The sequence below is a fragment of the Larimichthys crocea genome, chromosome VIII (genome assembly GCF_000972845.2).
Source record: "Larimichthys crocea isolate SSNF chromosome VIII, L_crocea_2.0, whole genome shotgun sequence".
In the NCBI taxonomy this organism is placed as follows: domain Eukaryota; kingdom Metazoa; phylum Chordata; class Actinopteri; family Sciaenidae; genus Larimichthys; species Larimichthys crocea.
The window spans coordinates 29,375,115-29,399,406 of NC_040018.1; the positions used below are offsets into that span (position 1 = coordinate 29,375,115).

The 24,292-nt window shown below is 40.4% G+C and overlaps 1 protein-coding gene across 2 annotated transcripts in view; it reads right to left on the reverse strand.

Moving 5' to 3' along the window:
• The window catches only part of tmc3 (transmembrane channel like 3), a 54,869-nt gene that overhangs the window by 24,493 nt on the left and 6,084 nt on the right, over positions 1-24,292 (reverse strand). For both annotated transcript variants that reach the window (XM_027281311.1, XM_027281312.1), the window contains exons 3-13: positions 21,398-21,473; positions 17,925-18,006; positions 17,556-17,662; positions 13,636-13,734; positions 12,351-12,493; positions 10,559-10,706; positions 10,431-10,474; positions 8,948-9,095; positions 7,272-7,381; positions 7,100-7,178; positions 6,633-6,893 (exon numbers count right to left, since the gene is read on the reverse strand). In XM_027281311.1, coding sequence (XP_027137112.1) covers positions 6,633-6,893; positions 7,100-7,178; positions 7,272-7,381; positions 8,948-9,095; positions 10,431-10,474; positions 10,559-10,706; positions 12,351-12,493; positions 13,636-13,734; positions 17,556-17,662; positions 17,925-18,006; positions 21,398-21,473 — 1,297 coding nt within the window. The remainder of the gene's footprint in view (positions 1-6,632; positions 6,894-7,099; positions 7,179-7,271; positions 7,382-8,947; positions 9,096-10,430; positions 10,475-10,558; positions 10,707-12,350; positions 12,494-13,635; positions 13,735-17,555; positions 17,663-17,924; positions 18,007-21,397; positions 21,474-24,292) is intronic.

Below are 24,292 nucleotides of genomic sequence, written 5' to 3' on the forward strand. Positions count from 1 at the left end.
GAAAGGCACAAATCACGTCGCTGTAACTTCTGCAAGAAGTTACGCCACGTCGTTCCAGCAAGCACGACAAATTACGCCCGTAACTTACTCAAGTTTTCCCGTGCAGTGCAATCGTAGTAACAATGGCACCCACTCGGTTCAACCTCCCAAGTTTGGCTGCATTTTACCAAAACAGACGGCAACAGGGCGACTTGCAATCTTGCAAAGTGAGATAACAGCGTCGGGAGGGAACACGGCGAACATGCAGAAACATTTGCGCACACAACATTGCAATATTTTTAAATGAATGTCGTTGTTTTGACGCGCTTCGGACTGGAGATGAATCTCACCTAGCAGCAGCGCAGCAGCCAGCGGCTATGACACCTCTGTGGTTACTACGGAAGGTAAATAACACACTGCCTCCTACCATTAGAGCCATGTGCTTCTTTGTAAAACATGCTATAACAGTTCACATTAAACGATGCCTTCTGCATTAATTTAGAAGATGACATGACGAGAGAGAGGTCTGGCTGGCTCAGAGGCTGCAGCTGTACTAGTACTCGCTCCAGTTCACTACCTCCTCTAGATGATGCTGATCAAACTGTTTGTTCTCCTTTTTTTCCCAAATGAGAATCGATAAAGAATCGAATCGTTAAGCCGAATCGATAATGGAATCGGAATCATAAAAAATCTTTCCCATCCCTAGTCATGGAGCTGTGTGTTTCGCACTCTGCATCTGCACATGTGGAGCTTGCAAAAGACACCATTTTCCTTTCCACCCTACAGACTGATGTCATAAATCTCTCTGGCAATTATCTTGTTACTCTAAAAAAAAAAAAAAAAAAACAATCAACAGAAGGCATAGACAGCTATGTGTACATATGTTAGCTTTGTCAGTCAGGACTTTTGTCCAGACTGGATGATCTCAGTAACTATCAGGTGGATTTGTCATGGGATCCTCAAATGCCATCTCAGGCCAAAGTTGTTCAATGCTTTGGTTCATGAGCAGTTTATGAGCTTTCAGCTGTACTTTGTGTTCTATATTGATTAGTCTGTATTTTGTGTCTCTTACTAATTTAAGGCCCTTAAATTGTTTTAGATTCTGTCTTTTAAGACCCCAGACATTGTTTAAAGTCAGCACAGCACAAACAGAAACACAGTCAGTCATTTGATTTCTGAAACCTTTCAGGATGCTCTGATACATATTTAAAATCTATAGATGTATCTCGTGTGAACAATCAATATGCCATGGATTGTACAGTAAAGTGAAGATAGAACCTGTCCGACATAGGTCTCCCAACCTGGTCCTGCTGGAGCGGGTGTGTTCTTCTCAAACAGAGCTGTCTGGTTGGAGGTCTCCTGCACTGCTCCTGCCATGTTAGTAACATCCAGCACCGTGGCGATAGTTGCTATGGTGCTGTTGCGATGTTCGGAGACAGAAATGTCAGAAACCAGGGTGGAGAGGCTGTCCACTTCGGGCTGAGAGATGTGGGCAGGAAGGCACTGGAGTCAGACCAGTTACCTGGATTCACTGGGACCTGGAAAAGACAATATAAGGTCCATCACCAGTTGCGCTGCTAACTTTGTGATGCAAATGAAAGAGTTAAACATAACTGGGAAATGACAGTGCAAGGCAACTGAAGACACAGAGAGACAGCACATGCCTCCCTTCTTCCAGAGTTTCTATACTCACAGCAGAGCTCATACTGTTGACCTTATCAAGGAGGGCGTGATGTGTAGGCTGTAGAGATTTCCCAGGTATTAAAACAAGCACCCTGTGAACACATGAACACATGACAAACGTTACTCTGCCAGCGAGACCCGTGATGCGTTACTGTACATAGTGTGTATATGTTGTCGGAGTGAGTACCTGGCCAGCTGGAATCGCAGTGAGGTTCGCGGATGGTACATCTCGAGCTGAGCCACCACGCTCAAAGGCAGACGGAGCATCATGTGTGATGAGAGAAACCACCACACTCACCTGAGAGAGGAATCATATGAAAGTCACTGATATGGAGGATCTGTTCTATATTTCTTTTGACTGATGAACGTTACCCTCTCTTTATCAGCAAAGATGTGAAAGTCTGAATTGTCTTTATCAGGCTTAATTGTCACTGAACACACTCAGTTAAACTCTTTTTATTGGTGGATGATGCAAAATTTCATTAGGTAAATCACCTGAAAAAAAAAATAATTGCATTTTAATTGGATTTATATCTCCAGAGACAGCAGGTCCTCTTTCACCAGGTAGATCTATCTGCAATACACCTCACACATGCGCTACTTTGTTAATCCTAGATCATGGTCCTGTAGTCTGCATGTCCACAATGTTGCACTGCCCTGTTCCTACAGTAGCACAGAATGACACCAACACACTTTTTCTACACCTCTAAATCCACCCGCAGACTCTGTTATGCTCATTTGCTCCTTCCCACTGATATTTTTTATCCTGCCAGGAACATTTCAGAAGAGGCAAGCTACATTTTTTTTGTAAATTTGCTCAGATTTGATCATCTTTCTTTAGTTTATGTGCAGCTTCCATGAGTAAGTAATCATCTGTTCAAACTGCTGCCCTCAGGTAGAAGTACAGGTCCATTCAGACCCCGGACTAAAAGGCTGCTAGGATAACTGTCTTGTTCATTTATAGTATCTTGGGGCTATTTTTATTTATTTATTCATATTTTCAGTTATGGGGATGGGAGCCTGTCTGTTTAAGCAACAAATGTCACTTTATCCTGTCACTTATCTTTTTTGCACTTTAAGGGGAACTGGAGTACTTTTTTTTGTAAATGTAACTACTGTTCTGTGTTGTGCTCCACACACAATTTTGTTGCCTTTGGACAATGACAATAAACTGTTGAATTAAGTAGGCTGCATAGTCAAACTGTTTTGTCTCTTTTTTATGATCAGGGTGTTTTATTTTGAAAAATGACCAGATTCTTGTGCCGTTTCTGTTTCTCACTTTCAGCTAGTGCTGCTCGATAAAGCTAGACAAGGTTTGTTTTATCTTGTGGAGCAAAGCAGCAGAGGTGCTCCTGAAATTCACCACGTGCTTCAGGTGGAATCACAGTCATTTCCTAATGACACAGTGGAGTGAAGATGTGAGGCGAGGGGTTTTTTTAATCGGTTTGTAATCTGCAACTTCACCACTAAATGTCACTAAAGTTCAATTGCGCTGTACTCCAAATAACACACTGTATAAATTATAATGAAATTTACAATTTAAAATAAACATTTACAAAACTAAACCGACTGAATGGAGTGATGAGCTGTCACTGATGGATGGAAGCTGACATCCATCTCCCCGGTCAGCCTCAGGGGCTCCACTTTCATTGATTCCTTGGAACTGTATTGTATGTTTCATAATTAATCAAACTAATGGTGATGTGAGGACGATGTCCGCTCTGCCCTGCTACCTCATTCTTCTCCCACAGCGTTAGCTCCGGCTTCTCCTGCTCAAGTTTCTGAGAACGGTCCACCACAAAGTAGATGATGTAGATGCTGCCAGCCAGAGACAGGAGCACCAGGATGTTGGCTAAGATACGCAGATGATCAGAACTGCCCTAGGATAACGTACAAATACATCGATCGGTTAGAGAAACATCTGGAAGTTCAGAGTATGCCTCAAAATGTTTTACTATCTACGGTGGCCGGAACCCTCAATGCTGCAAAATAAAGAAACGCTGCAAACAAAAAGAAACAGCGCTACAAATAAAGAAACGCTGCAAACAAAAGAACAGCGCTACAAATAAAAGAAAGAAACAAACATTAGTGTTTACATCACAACTGATGTAGTCGGGCACTAGATTTTAAAGTGTAATAGCGTTACCGCAGTACTGTATCATATTAAAGTTATTGATTAATATTCCTATAGAAAATTCCCAGAAATATGAAAAGTCTTAGTAAACACTAATGTTGTTGGTGTGGCTCCCGAGGATGTTTGTTGTGATGAACATTAGGTTGTAGCTCGTTGTCTGTCTTACTATGGTTGAAAATGTTTTGTGTTTTAACAACGTTTCACTTCAGAGTTACTATCTCAGAAGTGCCACATCTTTCTAACTTTACTGAAGTGCAGTAGCCAATAAGGCACCTTTCCTTATCTCGTAATTACGAGATCAGGTGTCTAATTATTTTTTCAAGTGAATGCAATAACGCTTCTGTACTTCTTTTTCTTCTTCTTCCTTCTTCTTCTTCTTCTCTTCTTCTCTCTTTTCTCCTTTCTTCTTCCTTTTTCGTTCACATAAAAAACTACAGTGCACCAGCAAATAGTCCCCGGTAATTCACATTCCGTTATGAAGTTTCTTTTATTTGCAGCGGCGTTCTTTCTTTTATTTGCAGCGCTGTTTCTTTTTGTTTGCAGCGTTTCTTTATTTGTAGCGCTGTTCTTTTTGTTTGCAGCGTTTCTTATATTTATAGCGCTGTTTCTTTTTGTTTGCAGCGTTTCTTTATTTGTAGTGCTGTTTCTTTTTGTTTTCAGTTGTTCTTTATTAGCAGCATTGAGGGTTCCCGGCCACCGTACATTTCTACACTAACTGTAATAATTCTATAAAGACAGCTCTTAGCCTTTAGCCTCTAAATCTACCTTTCCTAGTGGGGGGAGTACGAGCTCCCTGAACTTGCTGGTGTTGGGGGGGAGTGACAAGGTGTGGCCTACAGGTCAAACATATCACATATAATCACGTCTTCATAGTTGGGCTGACTGAAGTGATGAAAAAAAGGTTAAAAAACTCATCATTTCACCTGCGTGTCAGAGTAAACCAGTCATAGCTGGAGATATACACTTGCTCATTTATCTCTAATTCTCTAATTTCTTCTGTCGCTACAGTCATTTTCTCTCTGTGATTTAAGGTCTGTTTCTCTAACTTATGTCAGGATGAGTGCACATCACTGCTGTAAATCAGCTGGATGTCAAATGATTCAAAGGGGAGATGAGCCCAGAGATTCTGGTTCGATGTTTAACACTCGGCACTGACCGAGGAACAAGCGCAGAGAAAACAGAAATGACAACACAAAGACCTCTTACAGACTGGTTTGTCTTTCTTCTTCTCCTTCTCCTCCACAATGGCCCTCCTGTCAGAAAAAAAACATCCGGTGTATTGAAGATAATAAACCAGCCCGGTGTGTGTGTGTGTTGAGTGTGTGTGTTGTCTGTCTCTGACCCGGATGTTGTGACGATGGCAGCTCCTTTTCTCTCTGCAGCCTCTGGGTTTCCTATCAGGTAGTCCCAGGCGCAGAACACCCTCCCGCAGAACGTGAAGTTCTCATCAGAGCACTGGCCAGGCTCAGGCGAGAGTTCTGGCCATTCTGCAAGAGAATTATTATTCAATTCAAAACCAGACAATTATTCTACATGCACATTTTTATCACAAAATATATCTGTAACTTTGGTAATGTTCTTTTTTTCATCAGTCAGTTTCATTTTTGAACCATTGTCATGACTAATAAATGCTCACTATGTTTAGGTTGTCTGTTTTATTTTGAAAGATAACTCTCCTCTCGTTTCAGGTCACTTGCCCTTCCTCATGTGTCACCGGTCTGATTGTTTACCCTGTGTATATCTTGTCTGCGTCTCCCTTTGTCTGTTGCCAGTTCGTCTTGTCTTGTGCCAGAGAACCAGCTCCTTACCCTAGTTTTTTCTCTGTTTCTTATACTATTTTCTTTGTCTCAGATTAGACCTCAGAGCTCTACCAGGATTGCGGACAGTTAAAAGCTCAGATAAATACGAAGGGGCGAGGCCGTTAAGAGCTTTAAAAACAAATATTAAAAGTTTAAAATCAATTCTATAAAGGACAGGAAGCCAATGAAGGGAGTTAAGAACAGGAGAGATATGCGCACGTCTGCTGGTGTTGGTTAAAAGACGGGCAGCAGCGTTTTGCACAAGTTGAAGTCGACCGAGGGACGACTGGGAGACGCCGACATAAAGTACATTGCAGTAGTCTAACCTTGAGCTTATTAAGGCATGGATTAAAAACATTAGTCTTTAATTCTGCCATCCTTTTTTGTATTTATTCATTATTTGTCCCTTAAATAAAGAATAAGAATAAAATCTGCCAGTCATGGAGCTGTGTGTTTCAGCACTCTGCCATCTGCACATGTGGAGCTTGCAAAAGACACCATTTTCCTTCCCACACCTACAGACTGATGTCATAAATGTCTCTGGCGATTATCTTGTTGTTACTCTAAAAAGAAATCAACAGAAGGCATAGACAGCCTATGTGTACATATTTTTAGCTTTTTCTTAGTCAGACTTTTGTCCAGACTGGATGATCTCAGTAACTATCAGGTGTGTTGTCATGGGATCCTCAAATGCCATCATCAGGCCAAAGTTTGTTCAATGCTTTGGTTCATGAGCAGTTTATGAGCTTTCAGCTGTACTTTGTGTTCTATATTGATTAGTCTCTATTTTGTGTCAACTTTCAATATGTCTTACTCTGTCTCTTACTAATTTTAAGGCCCTTAAATTGTTTTAGATTCTGTCTTTCAAGACCCCAGACATTGTTTAAAGTCAGCACAGCACAAACAGAAACACAGTCAGTCATTTGATTTCTGAAACACTTTCAGAGATGCCCTGATACATATTTGAAATCTATAGATGTATCTCAGTGTGAACAATCAATATGCCATGCGATTGTACAGTAGAGTGAAGATAGAACCTGTCCGACATAGGTCTCCCAACACTGGTCCTGCTGAGAGCGGGTGTTCTTCTCAAACAGAGCTGTCTGGTTGGAGGTCCCTGCACTGCTCCTGCCACTGTTAGTAACATCCAGCACTGTGGCGATAGTTGCTATGGTGCTGTTGCGATGTTCGGAGACAGAAATGTCAGAAACCAGGGTGGAGAGGCTGTCCACTTCGGGCTGAGAGATGGTGGCCAGGAAGGCACTGGAGTCCGACCAGTTACCTGGATTCACTGGGACCTGGAAGACAAATATAGGGTCCATCACCAGCTGCGTGCTATTTCACTCATATTATGAGCTCCATTGAGTTGTCTGATATCAGGCAACTAACTTTGTGATGCAAATGAAAGAGTTAAACATAACTGGGAAATGACAAGTGCAAGTGCAGAGCGAAGACACAGAGAAAAAGACACATGCCTCCATTCTTCCAGAGTTTCGATACTCACAGCAGAGCTCATACTGTTGACCTTATCAAGGAGGGCGATGATGAGGCTGTAGAGATTTCCCAGGTATAAAACAAGCACCCTGTAAACACATGAACACATGACAAACGTTACTCTGCAGTGAGACCCGTGATGCGTCACTGTACGTAGTGTGTAATGTTGTCGGAGTGAGTACCTGGCCAGCTGGAATCGCAGTGAGGTTCGCGGATGGTACATCTCGAGCTGAGCCACCAGCTCAAAGGCAGACGGAGCAATCATGGTGATGAGAGAAACCACCACACTCACCTGGAGAGAGGAATCATATGAAAGTCACTGATATGGAGGATCTGTTCTATATTTCTTGACTGATGAACGTTACCCCTCTCTTTATCAGCAAAGATGTGAAAGTCTGAATTGTCTGATAAACTAGATCCTGATTCAAATGTCTTTATCAGGACACTCACACACAGTTAAACTCTTTTATTAGGTGGAATGATGCAAACATTTCATTAGTGTATAATCACCTGAAAATAAAAACAATTGAATTTTGATTAGATTTATATCTCCAGAGACACCAGGTCCTCCTTCACCAGGTAGATCTTTCTGCAATACACCTCACACATGCTCTACTTGGTTGATCCTAGATCATGGTCCTGTAGTGCAAAGTCTGCAGCGTCCACGATGTTACACTGCCATGTTCCTACAGAAGCACAGAATGGACAAACCAAACACTTTTTCTACACCTCTAAATTCCACCCGGCATGACTCTGTGATGCAACGTTGTCATGCTCCATTCTGCTGATATTTTTTATCCTGCCAGGGTTTCAGTTTCAGAAGAGGCAAGCTACATTTTTTTTTGTAAATTTGCTCAGATTTGATCATCTTTCTTTAGTTTATGTGCAGCTTCCATGAGTAAGTAATCATCTGTCCAAACTGCTGCCCTCAGGTAGAAGATACAGGTCCATTCAGACCCGGACTAAAAGGCTGGCCAACAGCCTGTACCCCAATGCAATAAGACTGTAAAACTCACAAGGGCTGCTAGGATAACTGCTTGTTCATATTATGGTATCTTGGGGTTTGTTTATTTATTTATTCATATTTTCAGTATGGGGATGGGGAGCCTGTCTGTTTATGCATGGGATCTGGGAGGGGGGGCAAGCACAAATGTCACTTTAACCTGTCACTTATCTTTTTTGCACTTTAAGGGGCACTGGCACTTTTTTTGTAAATGTAACTACTGCTCTGTGTTGTGCTCCACACACAATTTCGTTGCCTTGAATTAAGTAAGGCTGCATAGTCAAACTGTTTTGTCTCTTTTTTATGATCAGGGTGTTTTATTTTGAAAATTGACCAGATTCTCTGTGCAGTTTCTGTGTCTCACTTTCAGCTAGTGCTGCCTGATACAGCTAGACAAGGTTTGTATTATCTGTGGAGCAAAGCAGCAGAGGTGCGCCTGAAATTCACCACGATGCTTCAGGTGGAATCACAGTCATTTCCTAGATGACACAGTGGAGTGAAGATGTGAGGCGAGGGTTTTTTTAATCGGTTGTAATCTGCAACTTCACCACTAAATGTCACTAAATCCTACACACTGCAAAAAAAAAAGTTCAATTGCAGCTGTACTCCAAATAAAACACACACATCTCTGTATAAATTATAATGAAATTTACAATTTAAAATAAACATTTACAAACTAAACCCTGACTGAATGGAATGATGAGCTGTCACTGATGGATGGAAGCTGACATCATCATCCACCGGATCAGCCTCAGGGGCTCCACTTTCATTGATTCCTTGGAACTGTATTGTATGTTTCATAATTAAATCAAACTAATGGTGATGATGAGGACGATGTCCGCTCTGCCCTGCTACCTCATTCTTCTCCCACAGCGTTAGCTCCGGCTTCTCCTGCTCAAGTTTCTGAGAACGGTCCACCACAAAGTAGATGATGTAGATGCTGCCAGCCAGAGACAGGAGCACCAGGATGTTGGCTAAGATACGCAGACTGATCAGAACTGCCCTGAGGATAACATACAAATACATCGATCGGTTAGAGAAACATCTGGAAGTTCAGAGTAATGCCTCAAAATGTTTTACATATCTACGGTGGCTGGGAACCCTCAATGCTGCAAATAAAAGAAACGCTGCAAACAAAAAGAAACAGTGCTACAAATAAAAGAAAGAAACAACATTAGTGTTTACATCACAAACTGATGTAGTCGGGCACTAGATTTTAAAGTGTAGATAGCGTTACCGCAGTACTGTATCATATTAAAGTTATTGATTAATATTCCTAATAGAAAATTCCCAGAAATTATGAAAAGTCTTAGTAAACACTAATGTTGTTGGTGTGGCTCCGAGGATGGTTTGTTGTGATGAACATTAGGTTGTAGCTCGTTGTGATGAACATTAGGTTGTAGCTCGTTGTCTATCTTACTATGGTTGAAAATATGTTTTGTGTTTTAACAACGTTTCACTTCAGAGTTACTAATCTCAGAAGTGCCAATATCTTTCTAACTTTACCGAAGTGCAGTAGCCAATAAGGCACCTTTCCTTATCTCGTAATTACGAGATCAGGTGTCTAATTTATTTTTTTCAAGTGAATGCAATACGCTTCTGTACTTCTTCTTCTTCTTCTTCTTCTTCTTCTTCTTCTTCTTCTTCGTTCACATAAAAAACTACAGGTGCACCGGCAAAAATAGTCCCCGGTAATTCACTTCCGTTGTGAAGTTTCTTTTATTTGCAGCGCTGTTTCTTTTTGTTTGCAGCGTTTCTTTTATTTGTAGTGCTGTTTCTTTTTGTTTGAGGTGTTTCTTTTATTTGCAGCATTGAGGGTTCCCGGCCACCGTACATATCTACACTAACTGTATATAATTCTATAAAGACAGCTCTTAGCCTTTAGCCTCTAAATCTACCTTTCCCTAGTGGGGGGAGTACGAGCTCCCTGAACTTGGCTGGTGTTGGGGGAGTGACAAGGTGTGAGCCTACAGGTCAAACATAATTCACATAATAATCACGTCTTCATAGCTGGCTGACTGAAGTGATGAAAAAAAGGTTAAAAACTCATCATTTCACATGCGTGTCAGAGTGGACCAGTCATAGCTGAGATATACACTTGCTCATTTATCTCTAATCCTCTAATTTTATTCTGTCGCTACAGTCATTTTCTTTCTGTGATTTAAGGTCTGTTTCTCTAACTTATGTCAGGATGAGTGCACATCACTGCTGTAAATCAGCTGGATGTCAAATGATTCAAAGGGGAGATGAGCCCAGAGATTTCTGGTTCGATGTTTAACACTCGGCACCGACCGAGGACAAGCGCAGAAAACAAGAAATGAACAACAAAGACTCTTACAGACTGGTGTCTTTCTTCTTCTCCTGCTCCTCCACAATGGCCTCCTGTTCAGAAAAAAACATCCGGTGTTATTGAAGATAAAACCCAGCCAGTGTGTGTGTGTGAGTGTGTGTGCGTCTGTCTCTGACCCGGATGTTGTTGACGATGGCAGCTCCTTTGCTCTCTGCAGCCTCTGGGTTTCCTATCAGGTAGTCCCAGGCGCAGAACACCCTCCAGCAGAACGTGAAGTTCTCATCAGAGGCACTGGCCAGGCTCAGGCGAGAGTTCTTGGCCATTCTGCAAGAGAATTATTATCAATTCAAACCAGACAATATTATCATAGACACATTTTTATCACAAAATATATCTGTAACTTCGGTACTTTTTTTTAAAGATAATTTTTGGGTCGTCCTATGATTCATCAGTCAGTTTCATTTTAGAAACCGTTTGTCATGACTAATAAAGCTCACTATGTTAAGGTTGTCTGTTTTATTTTGAAAGATAACTCTTCTCGTTTCAGGTCACTTGCCCTTCCTCATGTGTCACCGGTCTGATTGTTACCCTGTGTATATATTGTCTGCGTCTCCCTTTGTCTGTTGCCAGTTCGTCTTGTCCTTTGTGCCAGAGAACCAGCTCCTTACCCTAGTCTCGTCAAAGACCTTGTCTCGTGTCTGTGTCTTATCAGGTTTTGTATTTTGCTTTGTTACTTTGTCTAGCCTTTGCATTTTCATAGATTTTTCCCTCATAAGAGTGGTTTTTCGTTTGTTACCTTTTTCCCTGAGTTTGTTAGTAGGTTTTCCCTCCCTTGAGTGGTTTTTTGTTTTCTTAGACCAGGGGTTCCCAAACTTTTTTCCGGTGCGGGCCACATCAACTTGCCTTTCTGTGATGGGGGGCCGGGGTCAGTCTATAACCGGAAATGATATCAGTCCCACCAGGATTTCACAAGCCTTTTTTGAAATAGTTTCGGCCTAAAATCCCTGATGTTGCATGAGGTTTTCAGAAAAATTGTGGTGAAAGTTGCGGTGCTTTTTACATTTTTGTGCAATTTTGTTGCGGGAGGAAGTGAAAGTTGCGATAAGTTGCGATTTGACAGTCGCGGAGAGGGCGCAGCGAGCACTAAGTCCATGGCCCTGGGGAGCGGCGAGGTCCAGGCAGGAGGGTGCTGTAAAGCTCGCGGCCGGAGCCGTGAGCCACCTTCGCCCCCCGAGCCTTTCCAAGCCGACCCAGGCGGAGGCCAGCCAGCGTCAGGGAGAGGTCCACGAGGGGATCCTCCCGCCACTGTGCGGCGTCCCTGACCCGCCGAGTTGAATCCCCCGGGCAGACTGTGCGGAAGTTGATTACGAGCAAAGTCACGTTCAGAATACCATTGTGTGAGGGGATGAAAATTAACTAGTACTGTAAATAGTTCGTAAATAAGGTAGATTTAATTGAATGCCAAGCTTAATCATTAATGTGGATATTTTATAATAGGAAAATGCAATTTTGAAAAATAGGCCATGTTTAGAGGGATTGTTTGGGATCGTTAAGTGGGCCACTCCAATTGTTTAGTCGGGCCGGATGTGGCCCGCGGGCCGTAGTTTGGAGACCCCGGTCTTGGAGTATTTAGTGTTTTCCTCCCAGTGAGTGATTTTCTGTTTACTTTGTCTCCTGAGTCGTGCATTTGGGTTCAAGCCTTTGTTCCAGCCATGACACCATTGTCCAATGGCAAATTAAAGCGATAAAAAAGTTTTAAATCTAGCACATACGCTGATTCGACGCTACAACGCTTTCCAATCAATCAATCAATCAATCACTTTTCATACAATACATGTAACACAAAGTAGTTCAAATAAAAGCATAAAAACACCTCATGGTCCAGCACATGGTTGGAGACACATATTTGTAACATCACAATACTACATCCTCAGATCATCATTGCAGCAGTGTGAGTGTGACGCTTACTTTCTTAACAGAATGATGAAGCTGTATGCAAAGACAGCCATCCCAACCAAGAAGTACGCGAGGGGCAGCCGGTACCCTGCACTGCCGATTTTCCTCACCCTGCCATAGTAACCGTAAAATAACACAGAGTACTGCAGGTAGCCCTGTGGAGACCAAACACACACACAACACATCTAGAGTCACTGCTGTCTCCAAGAAATGATAGTGAATAATCTGCAACAGGAAATGTGTATTGAGAGGATTGTGACAGTAACCAAAATACTTTTTTTTATGGACATAACGAGGACGTGTTGTTAATTAACATTCCTGGGTTGCAAAAATGTCAACAGTGAAAATGCTCCCTGACAGCAGATTCCAGTGACGGCAGCATTATTTATCTTTTATAGTTCTGTTCGTGCACTGGCGGCACTTTGTGAAGATTATAAAGATCATAACCTGTTTTAATAAACAAAAATCCAGATGTGACTTTAGATATAACATTTTTGACTAACATTTCAGCCTGAAACCAACTTGCCTGAACCAGAGACTGGAGTCCCGACATGAACCTGGAACTCTGGTGTGACTGTCTTGCCTTTTGTGTACCATTAAATCCACCCCAACCCTTACGACGCCAGTGTGTTACATAAATATAGTGCTTAATCCACTCAAAGAAATGTCCAGACACTTATTGTGTTTGTAGGCAAAGTAATTATGAAAAGAAAAATATAGAAAACTAACATAGAAACTTCATTTCTTGGAGACAGTGTTATTAGAGTATGCAGACTAAAACTCTAAAGAGCAAAGCAGATTGAGAATTATCAGAGAGCGTCATGAATGTTAAACAGTCAAGATTCATGGTCCACAGAGGTTGAACTCTAGATGTTTTCACCAAAGGCATGGTCACGTGAAACATTATTATGTAATCTACATGTTGCCATGAAATTCCATAAATACTGTATCATCAATTGCAATACAAGAATTTTGTATCTTATGGCTTTTGGAGACATAACACCGTTGACGGCTTCAGTCATATATGACAGGACAGTTAATGAATATCCACCGTGCTCACGTAATATTTGTGAGAGAGGGCACGGTGTCACTGCTGAAGACTGTTAATAATGTTTAAATCAATATTTTGTCATTTGCTTTGATCACAATTGAATTTCCTTTATGCATAAGAGACAATAGTCAGATAATGCCTTGGTTTAAAGGTCAGGGAGGCTGTAAAGTAATGTTTGAATAATGGTCCATTGTATCTGTTAGTATTGTGCTATTGACAGAACAGTAAAAGGAAAGAGAGGCTTGCCCCGAGAGACCAGATGGTGTCTAGGTCCTGGGCTGAAGCCAGGTGCTCTTTGGGAATAGTTTTACTCCTCGTCGTTCCAAACGGAGCTCCGGCCAGCAGCTAGGACACACAGACACATGTATTCATTATCATTCATCATACAATGCATCAAAGACCCTTTATACTGTATACACAAGAAGAGGTGATACCTTGAAGACTAAATTCATGGAAGAAAAAGAAGATCTTTACAGGTCAATGTAATTGTTGATAGCAGCTTACAGGAATCATTTTCCTTTCTTTCTCAGAGTGAGATGACAGGGTTGATATCAAAGAAAGGTTGTTGGACTAACTTAACATAAAGACTGGAGACAGCCAGCTGGCTCTGTTCAAAGTTCAAACTGTGTCAACACCTGATAGACCTGCCTACATTCACATTACTGCACATCCTGTTGTACATCCTACTATTACTCACCTGGCTACTTTATTTTAGATCTGTCATAACATTACAACACCTTCCTCCTTTGCACGTGTTGGACAAGAGTCATAATTACTACAGCCACTAGAGGGCAATGTAAGTTGAGTATGTAATGTAAGTCAGAGTGGCAAACTACGGAAGCCCTAAAAGGCCATACATACATACATACATTTTATTCCACCCGTTTTCTTGTGATAACGAGATAATTAATTAGAGATCTCGAGAAAACAAAACGATAGTCTAGTCAGTGTATTAAATCAAGTGCGCCCGTATTACAGAATGTATGTCAAATGCATGTAGTCCATAATACGGAGCGAGCAAACCTATTACACCACTTTAAAATCCCTCTGATCCATAATTTCTGACAAAAGTTGATACACTTGATCTCAGGACCATCCTGACTGTTCACTCACTCAGTATAAAGCATATTTACTGTATTATTTTTGAGCAATTCACCCTCAAAGTTCATTATTTTGAATTGAAAAGGGGCATTATGTGCCATATTTACTCTACTGTAAAACCCCTTCGATCTATAATTTCTGACAAAGGTTGATACACTTTGGCTAATCCTCACTCCAGTCCTGAGATCAAGTGTACAAACCTTTGTCAGAAATTATGGATCAAAGGGATTTTACAGTGGAGTAATAGGTTTGCTCGCTCCGTATCATGGACTACATGCATTTGCCATACATTCTGTAATACGGGTGCACTTGATTTAATTCACTAGACTATCGTTTTGTTTTCTCGAGATCTCAAATTAATTATCTTGTTATCACGGGAAAACGGGTGGAATAAAATGTATGTATGTATGGCCTTTTAGGGCTTCCGTAACTTTCTACTTTTTATATAGTTTTTGTATAGATGTTTAGCACAGGTTAACTTCTTCACACAGTCTTCAATTTATTTTCGATGCAAATGTTTAACTGCTCTGCACATTTTTTTCACATGTAGAGTTTAACCCCTTTGCACATTTTTAATTCCTGTGTACATATTACTATGCAAATGTTTAATTTTGCTACAAATGTTTAATTTCTCTCTACATACATTTAGATTTATCTCAGGTAAATTTTAATGTATGGTTACTGGTTATCTATCTATCTATCTATCTATCTATCTATCTATCTATCTATCTATCTATCTATCTATCTATCTATCTATCTATCTATCTATCTATCTATCTCGTTGGCCACTGATAATTACTTGTAAATCAGCAGGGAGGTCTCAAAACACCCCCACACATAAATACAGGTTCAACAGTTTGTTTATGAATATAAAAACATGCATTTTGATGACAACCTGCAAATACATAATATATATTTGTGGATTTGTAATACATTTATTTAAAAGAGGAAATAAGTGTGCGGATCAGAGATACAATCGTGAACTTTATTATTTATTTATTTGTTTTGTGGATTTGTTTTACATTTATATTCAGTACTAAATAATCATTTTGCGTGCATTGAAAAAATATTTATGTTTAGAGAATAATTCATGAAATTCATATTTAACTACTTCTGTGCGTTCATTAATAATGAAACCGATCTGACTCCATAAAAAGTAAACAAACTTAAACAGTGAGGGATGACTGAGGCATCTCATTCCATACTTGGTCACAAAATTTACAGGCACAGACATGAAATCTGACAGAACATCCACCATGTTTGATATTAGTCACTGAGCAGAGGAGAGAGATGCATGTGATGTGTGAGTGGAGACAGTGTAGGTTAGTCCAAACACATGATGGATGGAGACAGAGAGAGTGAGAGAGATGCAGAAGAAATAAATGGAGGAATAAGACGAGGCATTGGAAATGATAGGATAAGTCATGTCTGGCGAAATTGCTTGTGGCTGCGTGTCAGTGAGAAACATAAATCGAGCAGCATTTTGTTTCCTCTGTCCTCTGTTCTCATCTGCAGTTTGTGCTTTAAGTGTCGAGCTACAGCAGCTCTAGAAAGAATCCCCTGATCTGTACTCACGGACAAAAAGTCACAAGCAAAACTCTTGATCCACATTTCTCTTCCTAATCGTTCCTGTTAGGAGTCTTTATTTCAGTGTTACCTCTGCTTACTATCTCGTTGTCACATTTGAACTCAGTCTCATGAATGTGCAACCAATAATGTAATAACATCCAATAATGTAATACCTGCTAATAATGTAATCATTTTGGCCATTTTAAATGTAATAAAGCCAATAACTTCTTACATTATTGATGTAGCATTAAAGAAATCCTTTGTAATAACTGCAGCTGATAATGTAACTGTCAGTGTTACGGTCGCCGCCGTTCCGCCCCATGAGGTCTCTTGTGTGTTTCTATCCCGGTATGTAAATACAGGTGTGCGGTGGCCGTTATCGGATTGGTTCCTGGAAACCGAGAGGATTGGGATTGGTGCGACGTCCTCTGCATCCTCTCCCGTCCGGCCAATCCGCTGCATCCGCCTGAGCATTGTGTGTGTTGTGTTGATTTGGAAGCTCGCCTAGTTAGTTGAATTTGTGAATGTTAACGTAGGTTAACTTGTGTTATTTGAGGAAGTTTTGTTGGGACTGGGCACGGTTTAGTTAAATTTATAGTGACTGATTATACATGAGAGTATATTTCTGTTAGACCCATTCGTTCAGGGGTGCTGTTTTGATGTGTGTTTTGTTATTTAGCGTTAGATTTAGATAGTGAGGGTTTTCTTTCTCGTTTTGGATTTCTAGTTAGAATAGCATAGGCTTTGTTAGAGTTCTCCTTTTGTTATATTTGTTTGTTCTTTTGACAGCACTCGCTCGCCCTTTGTTCCCCTTTTGCCTCACCTCCTTTTGTAAAAACGATCTGAACTTTCATTTAATAAAATATCATTTGTTTAATAACCTTAAAATCTGGTTTTATGTTACTTCTTTCATACCCTGAGATATGGTCGTAACAGTCAGATTATTACGTTATTGGCTTTATTACATTTAAAATGGCCAGAGATATTGCATTATTTGCAGGTATTACATTATTGGTTGCTAGTTTATTTTCACTTGAAAATGTTATTATTTTATTTTATTTTGAAATATTCAGTGAGGCCCCGCCATGTAGCAGTCTTCATAATCGCTCATAGACTGGATCAAACAGGAAGCAGAGAGAAAGCGTTTCATTGGATAAAAAATTATTCTTCATTTTTATGTTTTTCCTGTCAAGAGATGCAGAGAGGGAGGGACTTGTTGTAGACTGATTGGTGTTTTTAGTAGCCAATGTGAGTGCTGAGAGTGTTCAGACCGAGCTAAGTATAGTAAGTGGTTACGCCACTTTCCATCGAGAAACGTTGTTCACGTTGTTCGTTCATTGTTAATAATCCCTGTTGGTCTCCAGCTTTTCAGCCTGGTTCTGATGCCTGCTAACTAATAAATGTAAATGAATATTCACTATTCACATATGATTGTCATGTGTTATGCAGTATAATGTATGGACGTTTGCATAGTGTATAGTATAAGACTTGCTGACCTCGGGCAGGACGATGAAGGCTCCAGTCATGATGGTCAGGACGATGTTGATCCCAAACAACCAGCGGAGGAAGATGAAGTAGGACGCCACGCCTGACCCAAAGTGACCTCAACAAGACAAAGATCTGACTGAGACTGACTGACACACACACACCAACAGTTATGTTGTGTTTCACAAGCAATGTATCCTTCTGTGGCCTTAAAAGGTTTACCCTTACATGATGTAGAGCATACACTATGACCATATTAATGGGAAAGCGTCCTGAAGAAAATGGATTTAGCCCGTCGATATAATTAAACGATAGCATTTGGCCATTATCCAGTGATAGAATTACGTTAATGAATTCTGTGGAGAGGAAAGGCAACTCACTTTCGATTTTTTTGATCCTCACTTCCCAGGGAATGAATAGAACCACGACGTTGTAAAGCACACGAGAGAGTTTCTTCAGCAGCTGCAGGAGGAAAAAAGAGTGCTGTGAAATGTTTGACCTGCTGGAACCTCCCACAGACACACCGATCACGATGTGTTGACTTTATCTGACCATCAGAGAGGGTGAACTCCTCTGAGGATTGGTTTTATAACTATAGAAATAGTCATGCTGTAAGGTTCTTAAATAAATGATAATACATTTCATTTTTACAGGAAAAATTAGATGATTAAATATGTGATTTAATATATATTAAATATGTTACAAAGTTGTTTGGTTCAGGAGGTAAAGCGGGTCATCCACTAATCAGATGATCAGCGTTGGATCCTCGGCTCCTCCACTCTATATGTCGAATTGTCTTTGGGCAAGATACTGAACCCCAAAGCCCCTTGTCAGCGGTGTGTAAATGGTTAGCTCCCAAAAAGTGATGAGCAGTAGGGATGGGAATCGAGAACCGGTTCTTGTTGAGAACCGGTTCCGTGTGTTTCAATTCCATGGAAACGCTCGATTCCAGCAAGCATGACAAATTACGCCACGTAACTTACACAAGTTTGGCACGTGCAGTGCAATCAGTAGTAAACAATGGCACCCACTCGGTTCAAACGCTCCAAAGTTTGGCTGCATTTTACCAAAACAGACGGCAACAGGGCGACTTGCAATCATTGCAAAGTGGAGATAACAGCGTCGGGAGGGAACACGACGAACATGCAGAAACATTTGCGCACACAACATGCAATATTTTGAAATGAATGTCGTGTTTTTGACACGCTTCGGACTGGAGATGAATCTCAACCTAGCAGCAGCGGCAGCAGCCAGGCTATGACCACCTCTGTGGTTACTACAGAAGGTAAATAACACACTGCCTACCATGTTAGCGCCATGTGCTTCTTTGTAAAACATGCTATAACAGTTCACATTAAACGAATGCCTTCTGCATTACATTTAGAAGATGACCATGACGAGAGAGAGAGTCTGGCTGGCTCAGAGGCTGCAGCTGTACTAGTACTCGCTCCAGTTCACTACCTCCTCTAGATGATGCTGATCAAACTGTTTGTTCTCCTTTTTTCCCCAAATGAGAACCGATAAGAGAATCGAATCGATAATGGAATCGGAAAAATCTTATCAATTCCCATCCCTAATGAGCAGCCAATGCCATCAATGCAATACATGATGTGATGTGTGAATGAGATGTGCAATGTAAAAGCACTTTGAGTGGTCCATTGTTGTTAAGTCCTCCAGACTTAACAACAAAACACATCATGTGACATCGCCCTCCAAAATAACACAGCCTTTTCCAATCAGCAGGAGCATTAGTGCCTCTCCAAACGCATCTGACCATTATGAAAATATCTTCTTTCTGTTTTTTGGATCAGTGTAGGGTTGGTTAAGTTAAGGCACAAAACTTGACTTAGTTAATGTGAGGAAATGGTCTGTTTTAACCCTATAATGCCATTCGTATCATATTTGATACATGAAGTTTTGAGACTTCTATCTCATCAACATTTTCAATAGTTGCCTTAAAAACCTGTTGTATGTGATCTGATACAGGTATTCTGCCCCCTGTTGGACCATCATGCCACTACAGGCAGCTTAAGTTTAGTTTTTGGTCATTTCCAACGTGTCTGCTCCCGGTAAATCATCCACTCGCTTTTTTCAGGAAAATCACTGCTAATTTTTGAGAAGTTACGGTGAGAATAACATAAAAATTCTACGTCATTTTTAGAATGCATATTCATTAAGTAACTCGTTCTTTACATTACAATTAAATCATGTTAAAATGTCTGTATCAAATTTGATACTACAGGTATAAAATGTGTGTTTCACCCCAAATTGTCATTTCACATTTTTGTAATTTAATCTACATAACGCTTACTAAAATACAAACACACACTATTTTGATGACTTAATTAATCTAATTAACCACTGAAATGCCACTTGCCATTTAAATACATTTTGAGTATTTCCACAATAGAAATTCCTCTGAAATAATAACAGTCTATGCTATATTGACCTATGTCTATTTTTAGATGTCAAAAAGGCTAGAGGAAGAACAGAGAAAAAGAAAGTACATTGAAAATGTCATCAACAGTGGGAAGTGTAAGGTGCATCTTTGCCTGAACGAGGACAGAAACTGTTAACCACAAAGTGAAATAAAAAGGCTGTAAAAAGTGTTATGTGAAAAAAAAGAGGAAAAACTTCAAAACATGTTCTAGAATTTCAAAATGTTACAGACAAAAAACTCTTGTATTAATAAACCCTCAAGCTCCAATAAACCTTCAGCATGAGACATCTCGGATTCCTGTGTCCTCTGTCTCTTCACTGCAGAACATAAACAGATGAAGATGAACAGATTCATGGACAGAAATCTCCACAATGGTTAAGTTTAGGTCAAAGGTCATGATCAAGGTTATCAGAAACCAAAATGTACTTTTAGTAAACACTATATCGGCCTTTGCCCACGAGAGCTCTTTGTGGAGTCAATGTAAATCATCAAACTGTACATGTTGTGTAGTTTGAATCACTCATGACGTCATTCTGTAGCACATGTTGATGTAGTCCACATGAGAACAGAAACAACGTGACACTGAAGATTTTCACATCTTCTGACGTGACGGAAACTAAACTCAGAAGAGGGTGATTATTCATGAAGATCAGGTCAGCTGGACAACTGATTCTGATTTTCAATTAACTGGGAGCCAAACTGTAGAATTAATAACTCATCACCAGGCTGCTCACTAAAAGTCAATTTATTCTAATGGGGCCCGAGCAGCCTGAACATTTTAATTAAACTGAGCTATAACAACAGGCTATAAATCCACTCATGCTGCTGTGCTATGGCCGCAGAGCTATCTTTCTCTGTCTGCATCCCTCACTGTATATGTGTCCATGTAAATGCAGAGACACTCCTATAAGGTAGATATCAACAGTGTGTGTGTGTGTGTGTGTGTGTTGGGCTCGAATCAGGATTTAGCAGCCTGCACAAAGGAAGTCCAACATGTTTTATTATTCTGGCTCTGATCATCAAGTTACTGCAGTGCAGTGAAATAACACAAAGAAGCTCCTCTCAGCATACAGCCGTACAGTATAGAGCGGAGAGCAGAGCGATCGCTGTTGATTTTAATTTCACATTTTGATATAACCATGGTACTTTCTGTATGTTGTGAATAAGATCTGTTCTGCTCTGATCCACCTTTGCAACATTGTGAATAAACACACATCCTTCTACTCCACAGCCTGTCTTTATGTCTGCTTGACACTTAGAAAAGTTCATTTTATTTTGTGCCTTGGCCGCCCCTAGATGATGTGTAACCACTATGCTCAAATAATACAAGAAATGTTCTAAACTAGCAGAAATTAAATTTTAAAACTGGAATCAGTCTTACTGCGTGTTGCACTGTAAACAGTGTGTACATACATCAGCTCCTGCTGTCTGGTAACCTCTGGTTCTGGTCAGTCGGCCCTCATACTTCAGAACAATCTCTCTTGCATGCCTAAGGAACAAACACACAGAGAAGGAAACTCACTGAGAACACGTCGTCTTTAGTCAGATATTTCCATTTTGTGCCAATGTACACGTCTACAGCTTCCCTATCACACATCTGTTGGAAATATAAATATAAAATATATCAAATATAAAGGGCACCAGATATGTGGTGGAGCACCAGTGTGCAGAAAGTCATGATGTAAGTCATAACTATTTATTATTGCTGTTTATTTACAAATATTCACAGAAGTTGCTGCGTGCTATTTTAGAAATTCACTGGCTGTGTAACTGCGACTGTGGAAGGCAGCTGACTGATGGACATTGGTTTAATAACCAAAACTTCTTTGGACCATCAATGATGTGATGGCAATTCCCAGAAACCTAAAACTGATGTAGGTGTTGTTATTGACTGAGTGGAGTTCCTCTGTGGATCTATTGGTTCTGATGCTGACGGATCCAGGCTAGCTAGGAGAGTCTTTGATGTCCTGGCGAACCAGTTTCTCAACACTTCACTCCAGTCTCTGATTCCCTGTTGCTTATTAACCAGAAATCAGCTGGGTAGTGGAATAGACTTAAGTCCAAGCTGGGCAAGCTTAGCTTGGTCCAGCTGGTCTGGATGACCAGTCAGAAGATGTTGGTCTCAAAGGTCCACTGCATTTAATCCAGTCCGCTTCTTTTTTTTCTGATGTTTTATTAGTGTAATTCTGACATCACATAAAAAAACATGCTTCCAAATTTAATATGCGCTTCAGTGACAAAGTCACAAAAGTAACTAATTAAATAAAAAATGTAGTAAAGTTTAAGAGCTACTGGCCACTTGATCTGCATGGTGCTGTTACCATGGTAACCTGACCTTGAACTTGACCATGGGAGCAGTAATGTGCCAAAATCAAATCGAATCAAATCAAATCAAAACAAATCAAATCAAATTTTATTTACATAGCCCAAAGTCACAAAGTACATTTTCCTCTGAGGGCTTTACAATCTGTACAGGGAGTGACACCCTCTGTCCTTAGACCCTCGGTTCGAGTGAGGAAGAACTTGCCCACAAAAAACCTTTAACAAGAAAAAAGGTGGAAGAAACCTCAGGACAAACCACCTCAACAATTAAAGTAGTAGCTTCAAGAGGTTTTCTTGTGATTTCTTGTGACCAAAGCTCCAAAGTAGGCCACATTATGACACCTAAATATGGAAATCTAGTCTGGCGGTGCGTGAAATGTTAGATGTGAAATTCATTGATGGAGCTAAACCTTTAATAAATATCCTGCTCAGACTATGATGTGTGTTCTGCATATCCTTCTTTAAGGCATTGTGTAATTTTTTCTCTCATACTAACAGTTGTTAAAGATTACATTACCGTCACCGACCAGCGAAGGACCGGTCAAGGACCAGTCACGGCTCCGTCACGGAAACACGGGAACTTTTGAGTTGCTACATCTGTATTTCACTGATTCTGGTGAAACTGGATCATATTTTATGGAGGAAATGTTTTCTGGTTTTCCCTCTGATGTCCTCCGGCTGCTCCGCCTCAACTCTCTGTGATTTACAGAGTTTATGATGGACAGTGAAGTAAACTACTGTTAACTGTAGCTGCTGTGTTAATGTTTGCACCACAGGCAGTTTGGACTATCGGGAAGAGGAGTTTTTCAGGCCCGGGCGAGAGGGAACGCTGACGTGGAGCAGAGCTGGTGTCATTCCAGAACCAGAACTGGGCAATGTAACCGGGCTCAGCTGTCTCTATGGACATAATGACAGAGGCAAAGAGACTGAATAGGATGTTGATGAAGGAAGCTAAGAAGAGAAAAGGAGAGAGTGAAATAAAAGGCTGAAAGACAGACACCAAGTTGGGCTTCTTGTTGTTGGACTAGTCAGTAATATCAGCTGGCTGCTATCTCTGAAAATTGAAAATTGAAAAAATTGAAAATGTAGAGTGTGGTAATGGGCCCATTACAGCTCTGCAGAAGACATGGGAAAGGGATCTGAATCTGACATTTAGTGATGAGGATTGGAACGGAATTTGTAAAAATATTAAAGCAGTTTCAAGGGATGCAAGAGTACGCCTTATTCAATTTTAAATTATGCATCGTTTTTATTGGACTCCCTCCAGATTATTAAGATTAGGATTATTATCCACATCAGAATGTTGGCGATGCAAGTCTGAGGAAGGTACATTAATTCATGTGTTATGGTTATGATCCAACACTTTTGGACCAATATTTATGATAACCTATGTGAGATTACGGAGATGCAAATTCCATTTAGCCCTAGATTATTTGTCTTGAGTGATCATACAGTCCTGACAGGACAGGATAAACATATTAAAAGCTTTGTCCAAACCAGTATTATGATTGGTAGACAAATACTTGTCAGGGGATGGAAGACGGAGGGGGTACCCTCTCGGCTGTGGCAGCATTCGAAAAAATGTCATAAACAACTGGGTAGACTGGATCTATATGAAGCAAAGTGGGGCAAATACTTAATTTATTTAAGAGGCCCCTAAAAGGGCATATGTAGTGGAGAGACGCAAGTTTTCAGTTAATTGTGTAAAAATATATAGATGTGCTTCTTCTTGTTTTTGTGTGTATTTTATTTTGTGATTGTTACTCTTTTTATCTGTTAACAGAATATTGCATTAATGCAGGGCTTGTTTTATTTATTTCTCGTATTGACTTTCCCTCAAATCATTTTCTGTGTCTATTTGTGTTTTGGTTTGTCTTACATCATGTCTTCATCAATGTAGTTAGGGCAGCTGTTAAAGTTGTACATGAAGGACCACAGGGATAGAGGTTGGTAACCAGAAAAGGATCAGCACGGTTGGTGGTGTGT